This window comes from Galleria mellonella, unplaced genomic scaffold, assembly GCF_026898425.1.
Source record: "Galleria mellonella isolate WM207_F2 unplaced genomic scaffold, CSIRO_AGI_GalMel_v1 utg63, whole genome shotgun sequence".
Lineage (NCBI taxonomy): Eukaryota > Metazoa > Arthropoda > Insecta > Lepidoptera > Pyralidae > Galleria > Galleria mellonella.
Window position 1 is genome coordinate 14,290,740 of NW_026442130.1, and position 14,075 is coordinate 14,304,814.

At 33.9% G+C, this 14,075-nt stretch overlaps 2 protein-coding genes across 2 annotated transcripts; one reads left to right on the plus strand and one right to left on the minus strand.

Annotated features, from left to right (window-relative positions):
- The first annotated feature begins 1,576 nt into the window (after positions 1 to 1,576).
- Positions 1,577 to 4,590, plus strand: LOC113515745 (uncharacterized). Its single transcript, XM_052899741.1, has 3 exons — positions 1,577 to 2,395; positions 3,124 to 3,354; positions 4,348 to 4,590. Exons 1-3 carry the CDS (start codon positions 1,637 to 1,639, stop codon positions 4,420 to 4,422), a joined length of 1,065 nt encoding a protein of 354 aa, XP_052755701.1. The 5' UTR covers positions 1,577 to 1,636; the 3' UTR covers positions 4,423 to 4,590.
- A 4,577-nt stretch (positions 4,591 to 9,167) lies between these two features.
- Positions 9,168 to 14,062, minus strand: LOC113515784 (uncharacterized). The gene is made up of 3 exons (XM_026900070.3): positions 12,376 to 14,062; positions 11,603 to 11,836; positions 9,168 to 9,480 (listed from the first exon to the last, which is right to left on the minus strand). The coding sequence occupies exons 1-3, from the start codon at positions 13,129 to 13,131 to the stop codon at positions 9,292 to 9,294; spliced, it is 1,179 nt and encodes a 392-aa protein (XP_026755871.2). The 5' UTR covers positions 13,132 to 14,062; the 3' UTR covers positions 9,168 to 9,291.
- Between the last annotated feature and the right edge of the window lie 13 nt (positions 14,063 to 14,075).

The following is a 14,075-nucleotide window of genomic DNA, read 5'->3' on the forward strand; positions in this document are numbered from 1 at the left end:
ACACACACACACGCACGCACGCACGCACACACATACACACAAGAACAAGCACATATATATGAGCACATTTATTATCTATATTATATTTTTTTTAGTATTATTGTATAAAAGTAAAACAAAGTAAAATTTTTAATGCTGATTAAAAAAAAGAAAAGTAAATTGTAATGATTATGAAATTTAATTATTGTTATGAAAGAGCGGTTTCTCCTAACACAAGCAATCTTTGTTTAACAGGAGATACCAAACCCTGTAATGTAACTAACTACCTTTGTATAAAGAAATAAATTTAATAATAATAATTTAAATTATTATTATTAAATTTATATACATATATATATATATATACATATATATATATATATATATATATATATATACATATATACAAATATATACAAATTCGCAGATAGTTACGAAAACAAAAATAAAAATAAAAAGAATGTGATTGTGCTAATTAGACACAAATTACAAATATGTTCTATTATATAACAACTTGTTTAGATAAAAGTTCTTAACTTTTGTTTTAAAACTAGTTAGGTATTGACGATATAGATATATGACGTGGTTCCGCCTGTATTATGAGAATCATCATTGGTCATCACATTTAAGTTATCACGCTTATTATACCTACCAACTTGTAGATAATTGCATAAACAGGTTATAAAACGACAAAACCCAAAGTCACCTACAAATGTAAAGATTCTATGATAAGCTATGCAATACACGAGTAATTTTGTTACGCGTTCGTATTGAAAAAAGGTATTTCTTTTTCCTTGTTTTTGTATAATTATCTACTTGTATGTACCGTAACTTATGTATGTACACTGCAAGCATGTACGGTACATATATACTCATAAAGTTGCACTATTTTTTTTAATGGGTAAAGATGGAATGGTAATCCTGCATGCGCTATCGGTTTACGCTGGCGGGGCACCAGTGAAGAATGACAGGTGAGGATGAAGGCAGGTGTGTTGGCCCATAGTGGCCAATTGAACAAGAATTGTTCACGATGGTTTCCAGGGGAAACCACGTGAAGGTCGACCTAATAGGGCATATTGCTAGCAATGGGGCTGTCAAACTCCATTACTAACAATCCCTTTCCCCCCGGCATTATATTGCATTATAAGGTGTATTGCTAATAATGGGCATATTAAACCTCATTACTAACAATTCTTTTCTCCTCGCGTTCCACAGCTGGGCGTCCACAGAGTAAAACTACGTTAGGGATCCGGCTAGATATAGAAGGGATAGAATTCTTGAAAATAATATATACTCACTGACAATGTAAAATTCTACAGGTGAAAGAATTTTGAAAAACGCTTGAGTAGTTTTTGAGTTTATACATTACAAATAAGTAATAAAATGTTCCTATATATAATATTAGAATAAATTTATCAATACTCCACTCAATACACACGCATGATGACTGTCGATTTCCCCCACCACGCCGAATTATGAATAGATTCAAATATTTATATTTTTATCTTAAAACACGATATACCGTTTATGACGCTGTGTAACCTTAGTAGTAAAGATAATTTGATAGCTCATTATCTGTTATTTATATAAAGAAGCTTAACAGTTCCTGTTTTAGTATGTAAATATTTTATACTGCAGCGTTCGTACATATAAAACGATGTCGAGTCCGGAGCAAATTTTGCGCAAATTGCTCGATGACATTGTAAAAGAGAGGGGCTATAAAGATCCCAAAATATGTGTGAAGCCAATATCGACAGGTGGCGCCAACTACACCTCAGTGCTGTTCCTTGTCACAGTGAAGGAGTCTGATCGTGAAGATCTCCAGCTGTTTGCCAAAGTCGGTATCGTCGGTGAGAAAATGCGCGCTCAAATGCCAATACTCTTTTATGATATCGAACGTTTCGCGTATGAAGATTTACTGATAAAGTATGAGAAAATACAAAACAAGTATGATGTGCCTATTTCACAGAGACTACGTATACCCAAGTTTTATGGCTGTAATCCGAATCGTTTTGAAGAAACTATCGTTCTCGAAGATCTAGCAGCACAAGGTTTCACTACCTATGACAGACTAAAGTCCATAGATTGGGACTACGCCGCTAAGTCTGTGGAGTCGTTAGCGAGATTTCACGCTCTCTCTATACAATATGGTATAGAATATCCAGAAGAATACCAGAAGCGTCTTGAAAGTTTGAAATTTCAAGAGGATGCCTTTGTCGCGGTAATGGAAACATCATTTGAGAAACTAAAAGATAGAGCTTTGAACGTAACATTGGAAAAGAATAAAAATAGATTAAAGAAGTATCTAGACAATATCAATGCGAAGACTATGCTAAACTTTTATTTATCGGATCGCCGTAAGATTTTATGCCACGGAGACTATCGACCGAGCAACTTAATGCACAGAGTGAAAGAGGTACGTAAAATTTGGCACTACACAACAAGCATTTAATATTAGGAAGCATTTCATTTTACGAAATGTCTCCTACAAGAATCGAGCAATCCTCCATCGTTAAGTTTTGATTCTTTTTCCATCTTTTATTTATATTTATTTATTTATTTATAAAAGACACACCAATAATATGCTTACAACAATTAAGCAGACAATGTACAATGATATAAATAAGTAAAAAGTGAAAAACTACTATTAAAAATGCTTAAATCTAGGTTTACTTGAACAAAAACATCTCTCTCCTCACTACAAAGCTTAAGGCCATATAAACACATCAATTAAAGGTGTATACAGCTATCACAGATAAGCGTCAATGTATACTAAGTAACAATTATATTAGAGAAGACCTAACTACCAATATAAAGAATATAATATATAAACTTAATATATATATATATAAAGAATTAAATCTTTTTACTATAAACTAGCAACACCCTCCCCAAGAAGAAAAGCTATGTTCAGCAGTGGACAGTTAATGTAATGTTATGATGACTGTAAACTTAAGTAGCTAAACAAAACTCATCCGAAGTTGATCGCGTTGATTTTAAGTTAATATTTGATTAAATTGTAAGAAAACTAACTATATTGTATATTTTTGAACAATAGTGGCAATTCTTGAATTCTTAGAGCATTAGAAAGCAGCTTATTTCGACAGTAAGTTATTTTTATAAAAATGAATGTAAATATTTCAGGACGGCACTCTGGAAGTGGTACCTGTGGACTTTCAAACAATTCAAGGCACTGCACCGCTGATAGATTTGATGTACTTCATCTTCACGGGATCGGATGAGGAGTTTCGCAGGCGCCACTTCTGGGACCTGGTGGATCACTACTACCGTGAACTGTGCAGCGCGCTCCGCAACTTCGAGCTCGACCCCCGGAACATTTACCCAGAGGACGAGTTCAATCGTGACGTCAAAGAGGTCTGTAACTATTTTTTTTATTAATAGGTTAAAATCGAAGTTATTCTTTTAACGGCCCTAAAAAGTGAAATTAAATATTTTTAATAACTGTTATTGTGTTCCTGCTCTGACCTTGTTTTATATCCATTGTCACATTACGGTTTTAAGAGGAAAAATTGAAAATTCTGTCATGCTGGCTAATGTAAACTTTTTTGTCCCAGACAAATGTACTCGTGCTAGCTCGTCACGTGTTATTTGCTGTGCCTAGGGCTACAACAAATTTGCCCCATCGCACACCTTTCATTAGAGCACTTGTTTTATTAAATTATATTTCGAATAGAGATACTGATCTCTTTACATGTGTTGCAACACTAAAATAAAATTTATATTTTATGTAATATGGCAACAATCGCCCTTCTCCCCGCTACATCGGAAACAATACAGTGCTGTGAACAAATTTTGCATTTTATTTAAAATATCACCATATCATCACGCCAGCTTCCTTCAAAGCAACCAACGCACATTCCGCTGCTGCTCACATGTTCTCTGACGAAATTAACACAGGCTGTAACGGTTTATTATTTATTACTATAAAATCTTACTACTGTTATTTTTTTTAATGGGTGAAAATGGAATGGTAACCACACCTGTGCTATCGGTATACGCTGGCGAGGCACCAGTGAGAGATGACAGGTGAGGATGAAGGCAGGTCAGTTAGCCTATAGTGATCAATTGAACAAGAATTAACCACTATGGCTTCCAGGGGGAATCGCGTGGAGATCGACCTGATAGGTTGTATTGCTAGCAATGGGGCTGTGAGTTCTTATTACTAACAATCCCTTTCCCCCCCAATTGTTGTTTGTTTTACCATATCGACGTATCCTGTAATGAAATGGAAACAAGAAAATAAATAAATAATTTATTTGGCGTGATGTTTGGTAAATGGCGGTAGTCAGCAAAACAGGTCCGTTTACACTATTATAAGTATCTGCATTGATTATTATTCTATTTCAGTTTCTACCATTCGGTCTCCTAGTGGGAATATTTTCACTTCCAATCATTACCGTGGACTCGGCGGACGCACCATGAATGGACGGCGAGAACGACTTCAGCAGTTTCGTTAACACGAAGACCAGCTCCTTGTATCCGGCGAGGCTCAACGGAATCGTCAACGATTACGTCAGATGGGATATTATTTAATTTAAAATCTTTGTACTTAATTTATTTGACGTTGATAAATATACGAATTCATTGTTATTTGTTGTCTTAATTATTTATTAATGGAGGCGTAATGTGTTATATCAATGGGCTTTTCTATGATATATATATATATATATATATATATATATATATATATATATATATATATATATATATATATAATATAATCCTGTTCATGTCATCAGCTTGTTTCTATGTCATATTGTCAAACACAAGGCATGCTGTGGTTGCCTATAAATGTAAGAACAGTGAGATCTGATCTGCCAGTGTATTGTATTAAAATTTAGCTTTATTGTAGCTGTATCTTATGTCGGTAATCCTAAATAAATAAATAAAAATAGTAATTATTAATTTACATTAAATTCTATATTTTATGAATAACTGGCTGACGCGGCGACCATGGGGGGAAGGGATTGTTAGTAATGCGGACTATCAGTCTCATTACTCGTTTTTTTTTTGATGGGTGAAAATGGTATGGTAACCCTGCCTGCGCTAACGGTATACGCTGGCGGAGCACCAGTGAAGGGTGATAGATGAGAATGAAAACAGGCCAGTTAGCCCATCGTGATGAATTCATCAGGAATTAACCATGATAGTTTCCAGGAAGAAACGCGAGGAGGTCGACTTGGTTGGGTATATTGCTAGCAATGGGATTTTTAGTCTCCATTACTAACAATCCCTTTCCCCCCTCTCATTACTAGTAATATACCCTGCCAGGTCAACCTCCACGTGGTTTCCCCTGTAAACCATCGTGCTGAATTCCAGGTGTATTCATCACGATGGGCTAACTAATCTGCTGTCATCCTCACCTATCATACTTCACTGGTGTCCCGCCAGCGTATACCGTTAGCGCAGGCGGGGTTACCATTTCATTATCATCCATTGCCCCGGCGACCTTCGTACCGCTTTGACTTCTAAATTTCTCTTTATAGGTTTACTTACAAAAGTAATTTGTAAACGCACCCTGTTTGACAGGCAAGAGCAATTTGTATGAGTGAATAAAGTTGTTATTTTTATTTATTTATTTTGTTATTGTAAAATTGTTGTTTGTTTTCCCATATCGATGTATCCTGTAATGACATGGAAACAAGAAAATAAAATATAATTAATTTTGCTATTAATTTTAATTTTACTATTTTCCATGCAATTTCTTGATATTTTCTCGCCTTTTAGACCTTCCTTGGATTTTTAAAAATATTTCTAACCAAAATTAGCCAATTAACAATTAAAAAATTATCCCATCGATTCAGCCGTTATCGAGGTTGAGTGTGACTAACAAATTTCCTATAAATTCATAAAAATTTTTACATTACAGCATTTTTTATTTAAGAGAATATAACTTGAAGGTAAGATAGAAGGAAGGAGATGAAGAGGGAGACCAAGATATAGTTACATCAGACAGATCAAGGAAGGAGTTGGTGTCGTGTCGTATCAAGAGGTGAAGAGACTCGCTGAAAATCGTAGTGAGTGGCAAGAGCTCCACCGAAAAGAGCGCAGCTCTTAAATAGGATAGACAGATAGAACCTGTTGTGATAATGTAACAAATAAATAAATAAATACTAGTTAATTAAAGCTAATACAAAGCATAATATACAGGCATCCGTTGATAAAAAAAAAAACAGTTTATAATGTTTCAATATTAATAAGAACGCGATGCGTTTGCAATAATGTTTGCACAGTTGGTAGCACTGTGCAAATTTTATATCAAGTGTATTTTACAAACTGTCCCCAGCCCAATATATCATCATTGTGCCATCATCTTCCTACTTATCCCAATTATTATGTGGGGTCGACGTATTATGTTTTTTTTTTCATCCATTCTTCTTTATTCGAAGTTATTTCCGCATTCACTGATATTCTGGCCATATCATATTTCACTCTCCCATTCTACTCTGTACAACAACCATTTCCGCGTTTACTCTCATTCTGGCCATATCATATTTCACACAATCCATCCACGTGTTTTTAGGTTTTACATAATGAAAAGGCTGAGCAAGACCTAAAAAGATATGGAATAAATCTTTTCACAAGAGTCGGTAAGGCGTGTCGGTTGGTTCTGGACTTATTTATTTATTTATTTATTTATTCATTAGTACAAATATGTGTACATGGCGGACTTAATGCTAAAAGCATTCTTTCGAATAAATATATATAAATAACAAATATACTGATACATATATGACATATACTATATTATACACGAAATTACCTTACCATCGGTTGTTACCTCTCTTCGCTGCCACTTATCATCAGTCGAACCTAATGGTTGATTACCAAAACTTTTCTTTATAAATAATACCTGTAACTAGTTTTCACACGCGACTTCGTCCATGTGATATTTTTTTAATAACGGAATGGTAATCTTGCCTGCGCTAAAGGTATACACTGACGGGGCACGCAAACGATATAAATGGGGGGCGAGAGGACCATGTGGAGGTCGGCCTGACAGGGTGTATTGCTAACAATGGGACTGGTAGTCCGCATTATTAACAATTGTCATACTGTCTATTGTATTTAAAAATATCTCTCAGACACTCGCTCCGTAACAATTCACGATATAGGTCTTTGAGAGTTTTTTTTTATAAGTTTGTTGTATACAAAATGGATTTTTTTTTATATATTATATGTAATATTACTTTATAATATTTACTGTTTATAATTTACACAGATAAAAATGGAGATAAACGTGCGGTAATTTTTTTTATTTAACTAGAATGGCAAACAAGCTGACGGCCCACCTGATGGAAAGTGGTAACCGTCGCCTATAACCCTTTCCTAGCGAATATACCAAAAATAATGAAAAACAAAGTTTTTATGATTCTGTATGGATAAGGGGTAGTAAAGAAAACTAATATTTTTTTTTCAGATTTATTTATTATATCTAGATACTATTTTCGTAACCTAGACTTATAAGTACCATCAGAAACTTTAGGTAAAAAAAAGACTGATAAAATAGAAACATTAGATATTTATTTTTGGCTCAAATAATAATAAAATTAAAAAGCAATTATACATTAACATCGTGATATTCTGTAAAACAATTCTTTTTTTTTATTTATGCACAAAAATGTATTGCAGTGAGAACATTTTGAGTGAGGTTCTGACTGCACTTTCTTCATGCTGCATACTTCACATCGCCCTCTATTTGGCACAAACGTAGGCCAATGTACACCGCGGTTTCCTAATCGAACGTCTTTCAACGTTGAGAAGCCAGTTTTGCGCCTTTTAGATGGCCCAGGACTAAGCACAGGGTCTTTTGATATGAAAGGTCTGATTTTATATAATTTATCTTTGCAATTGGAAGGCATTTGCGTGTTGTCATTGCAATGAAGATGGCTCAAAATTGCTGCAAACCTATCTCTAGGCATAGTTTTACAAATCAAGGGGTTATTCAAATCAAGTGCCGATGAATAATGGTCTGTCCATGAAGGCCGAGTGTTGTACCCCATATAGAAGTTCATTCCGATAAAAGCCAGTAGTTCTTCTTTTTTCAAGTTGAGAAATTTATTTCTTTGTGTTGCATATAAATTACTTTGATACATAATATTATCCAGTACATCACTAATCAGGACTAAAAAAATGTCAGTCGGCGTAGTGCATTCAGCAAAATATTCGTCAACGACCCCCATGTTTGCAGAATATTCTGGTAAATACGTTTCCACATCACGTTTCTTCCATTTACGATTAGGCTCATGTTTTGTTTTTTTGGATTGTGCATCTGTTGACGTAACAGTTTCCTGAGCCGGTAAATTATCTGGAATAGTGTTAGGAATAGAATATACAATTAGCTCTTGGTCTATTTCCCTACTAGGATCTTCTGTCTCATATCCTGTAGTAGGTTTAGTTTGGCTCAGCATATATTCTTCTAATGCTGCCTCAAAATTTTCATCAAAATTGCTAGTTGAGGGTAGTCGTTCTTCGCGAAAGGTTTCTTCGTCAGAAAATTCCACATCTGAAGTGTCGGCACAGTCTGGAAGATCTTCCATAAAAAGATCTTCTATCAAAGCTGTATTCTTTGAAATATTCATTATAAAAATCTGTAATATAAGATAAACAAATATCATAATATATTCGATCTAATTTACAAAAAACAAACCATAGTCACTGACGGTACTCATAAGTCCTGGTACATTTTTATCGTTATTTTAGCTCTAAAATTTAAATTTATAACTAAAACAATATTAATTTTATAGTTAAAACCACAATGTAATATATTAATATAAAACAATAAGACTTACCTCGTTTATTCTATTTTTAAATATTTTCTAAAACAAAAGCAATCTGCAGTTCTCAAATCCGAAACAGGTCGAAACTTGAAAGTGTCACTTGCTAGCGGTAAATAGGCAAAATTGAAATAAATCACTGTGATTGGCTAGCGTAGTAGTACTTGAAAGGATCCTTAATGTCAAATATGGAATGCGCGATCGTATTATCGAAATAATGGATGGGGAATCACCCGATACAAATTTGTACCGTCAGATAGGAAAGAGATAACATAGACATGAGCAATACCATGGACATAACAGAGTATACTGTTTCGCCCATGATACCCCCCATGCGTTGCCATTCCTGAGGACTCAGGTGTTATACTTCTGTATATTAATTATTCTGTAATTTATTTATTTTTTAATTAAATTCTTTACGTCTTTTCCAGCAGATAGCTTTTTTACTACACTTATTATATTAATATCTACAATTATGTACATTTTTATGGTGTTTTGTAAAACTATGGCTTTTTTATTCGATGATGCCCCATCTGAAGTAGTCATTGATGACGCCGTTCATTCTCTCTGGGTACAGGGAGCCGGTTTTGGCCGAAGTGAAAATTTCGAAGCCACCATCGCCCTGCATGGACGGAGCATCGTCTACCTCCACGGTGACGATAGGGAGACTGAAGATGGCAATGAAGAGGCCGAATGGTAGAAACTAAAAACAAAATAATAATAAAGTAAACACTAATTATGCAAATAAAAAAAAAATATGGTAAAATTTAATATTTAGCTTACATGGATGATATTTTCACCGCATTTTGAAAACAAAGCTTAATAACTACAAGACATAGGACTATAAATTTTAGTATTTTTGTTAGATAACAGGTCTCGCTACCCCACATAATCCGATGGTCCACTAGAATAGAATAGAATAGAATAGAAATCATTTATTCAAATAAACTTACATTGAAGCACTTTTGAAAAGTCATTACATTTTTTTTAATTTACCGCTCGTTCGGAAAGCTGTCTCATCACAAGAAGAACGAGCAAGAAACTTGCGTGATGCTCTTTTAAATAATTTTATTATTATTTTACATTTTTAAGTTTAATTGTGTGAATACAAACCACCAATTAGCACTAATTCAATTAAATACTCAAAAAGAAAAAAAAATTGAATACATAACCAACTGGTTAAACAATTAATAAGAGGAAATCAGTCATAGTGATTAGAGCAGACCAGTCCCTACAAGCAGCACCCGTTCACGAGTATGACGGATGAGCCAGCCATCACTGCGCTCGACCATATTTTAGGGAGCCCAATGACCCGGCCCACCACGCCGCCACAAGTCTGGACATTTTAGTGAGCATGACTACTCAAAACACTAGACCACGTCAAAGCTACTCACAATTGCCATCTGATAGTTATAGTATTCACATTTTACATAAGAATGCATGCGGCAATTAATACAAAAAACCGCTACGCTTTCATATTTCTAAAATTAATCAATTAAATCAAGAAAGCAATGAGAAAATAAAATTATAACGTTGTATGCTAATAAACTAATTATTTACTTGATATGTTGTCATCTATGAATTCGTCTATCCTGTAATAGGCTTTCTTACATAAAAATTGTTTAATATAAGATTTGAATTGCCTCTCTGTCAGATTTAATGCAGATTCCGGCAGTTTATTATAAAATCTTATGCAATTACCATAGAATGAATTACTGATTTTGTGCAGACGGCATTTAGGTAAAATAAGCTTATTTATATTACGTAAGTTTCTACTTGTACAGTCTTTGAGTTTTTTTAAACTACTACTTACGGGACACCCTGTATATATATATATATATATATATATATATATATATATATATATATATATATATATATATATATATATATATATATATGTTTTTTTTTACGTTTATACAGTTCTTTTTGCTTGTAAATTGTCACAGTATTGCAACCTGACGCCTCACGATTGCTCTTGAAGACTTAAGCTCGCCTTTGTACATTTGCTTACCTCTGTCCTTACATTATGTAGTCTCAAAAACGGGTCAACTTTTTGTCAGCTAATTGTCAAATTAGCTGACTCGTTTTTTTTATCAATATTCTATATATTTACACACATAATATATCTTCACGTATATTTATTTATTTATAATCTTTTTAATAAAAAATGCAAAAATTATAAAACAAAATAAATATAGAAGTTACAAAGGAAACACTCATAACTACTTATCTATCATGCAAAATTGTATGAAAAAATTGACCCGTTTTGGCGATTGTATGGAGACACTCTATCTATATAATATAAGCATCTGTCATATTTTTTATGTATTATTATCGTGTACAATAAAGTAAAAATAAATAATAAAAAAAAAAACAAACAACGCTACATCAATCTACTGGTGACCATGGCCGCTGTGACCTTGTCGAGACGTCGAGATAATTTAGGTAAATAATCATAGTTTTTTTTTTAATGCATGACCGTGGAATTGTAATTCCGCCTGTACTAATGGTGTACGCTGACAAGGCACCGGTAAAGAATGATAGGGGAGAGTGAAAAAACAGGTTAATTAGCCATCGTGACAAATTCACCAAATGACTCAATCACGATGTTTATCAGGGGGAACCGCGAGGAGGTCGACCTGATAGGGTATATTGCTAGTAATAGGGTTGCTAATCCCCATTACTAATAATACCTTTTTCCCCCGAATGTAAAGATGACAGGCTATATTGTTTATTCCGGTCAATCAACCTATCCCAGTCTTGCGGATAAAGTCGCGGGAAAAGCTAGTATAAAATAAGATGTGAAAATAAATATATCATACCTCCTTTAAATCATGTTCGAAAGTCTTCTTTGAATAAATTACATCAGGCTCAAGCTTCAAATATTGTAAGGCACTGCTAAGCTCTTGGTAATAGTGATCGATGAGGTCTTGGAAGTGCTCCCGCCGAAACTTCTCGTCAGATCCCGTGAAGATGAAGTACAACAGGTCTGTCAGTGGAGAAGCACTGCATTGTATCGTTTGGAAGTCAACCGGTATCACCTCAAGAGTGCCATCCTGAAACATACTTGCGTTATTTGACCGCAATCGAGAATCTGCACATCCTAAATGTTGACTGGTAGAGAATGTTTATACAGTATTAAGTCCGTCTTAATATATTCTATAGACCTTCCGTCGTTCCTTGTGTAAAGTTGCCACACTCTACTTGAGTGTTAAGATAGTTTTTGTCGCTTTTGTTGCACATGGAAGTGCCATGGCGTGGCCTTTGACGAATTAGAGTCCAAGTATAAATAAACCATGGGGCTAATATTTTCAAAAGATCCAAAGATGAGTGTAAAATTTATATGTTTACTGTGAAATTTGATCTTGGGACCAAATTAGAGTCGCTCCTTGTTCGATTTAGCTATTAACCACCAAAATGTGTAACGAATTTAATTTAATAATATACGTAGTTCAATTTACTGGTATTTCTATAGCAGAAATATTGAGCTGGACTTTATGCGATTGTATTATTAATCTCTATTGGCACCGCTTGAATTTCAAAGCAATAGTTTTTTGGACAAACAAGATGTATGTATATATATGTAATGACTTACCTCGGTATATCTATGCATTAAGTTACTCGGTCTGTAGTCTCCGTGGCAGAGGACGGGTCTTTCTGGCGTCTCACTAAACTTTAGTATAGTTTCCAAATTCAATTGTGTTTCCAGATATTTTTGTAGTTTATCTTTATGTTTCTCGTTTGTTACAGATAAAGTAGTCTTTATACGTTGCTCGTATAACTGTTGTAGAACTCCTGCGTACATATCCTTTTGAAATTTTATATTATTTACAAACTGCTTAAATTCTTCTGGGTAGTTTTCTCTGTATGCTATAGATAATGCATGAAATTTTGCTAACGACTCCACAGACTTCGCGGCGTAATCCCAGTCTATAGACTTAAATCTGTCATACGTAGTGTAACCTTTTACACCCAGATTTTCAAGAACTATAGTTTCTTCAAATATTTTCGGGTTGCAACCGTAGTATTTTGGTATATTTAATCTCTTCGTAAGCGGAACATCATGCGCAATTTCTATATCTTTATATTTTCTTAAAAGATTAACATAAATTATTCTCTCAACGTCAAAAACTCCTGCTGGCATTTGCGAACGGATTGTCTCATTAATGATGATAACTTTAGCGAACAGATGAAGATCTTCCTTGCCAGACTCGGATACAGTGATCGTGAATAGGGCTGACGAATAATTAGCACCATCGGTCGACATTGGCTTGACAATTATATCAGGATTTCCATATTTGTTCTCTTTAGCAATGTCTTCTATTAATTTGCGTAAACTCTCGGTTGCCATCTTGTTTGTCACACGGTCCTTATCAGATGTCTTGTATACGACTGCTAGAAATTTAAGCACGTACACGTCTTTATATAAAACAGATAATATGTTATCTAATTTATCAGTTTTATTTAAAAACTCTTGATGTTTGTAAACTATCGTCGAGTTCAATTTGATGTTTCCTCCTAAGTAGATTTAAGATATACGTTTTATGCTTTGATTATATATAGGTAGATAGAGCATCGAGCCTCAAAAACCGGTTAATTTTTTGCTCAGTTAATTATCAAATTACGCCCAAATCACTCCTTTTTTTTGTAATTGCATCTTCATGTATGTATGTATATATTTGATAAATAAAATGAGTTTTTGCACATTAAAAAGGTGCAGAATTTATAAGACGATATAAATATAGAAGTTATAAAGGAATCACTCATAACTATTTATCACGCAAAATTGTATGAAAAAGTTGATCTGTTTTTCTCGAATCATTTGTATGAAGACACTTTACCTATATAATCTAAGGTTTTATGTTTATAGACCGGTATCACATGACTGATATCATTACATATAATAATATAATTACAAGAAAAACCCGATATATACAGACTCGTCTTTCTCTAACAGAAATTAGTGTTAGATTAAATTGGGATTGAATTAAAGCATAATAGATCATTGTAATAAAAAAAAAATGTTAATCATCCGTGCATATTTATAGTAATGAGATTTAAAAAAAAAAACCTGCAGATAATGAAATAGTCTTAATGCAAGGAAGTCCAGTTTGGAACTCGGCTCGTAACTTTAAGCGGTGTATCCAACTAAAACAGGCACTAATGCCACTTTAACTGTAATGTGATCCGGTGTGGCATGCTAGAGTTTACCTGTTAAATGAAGGCATGGTTCTCTTTATAACTTTGTCAGGTTTGAAAATTTTAAACTTGGTAACATTTGGTCACATATAAGTC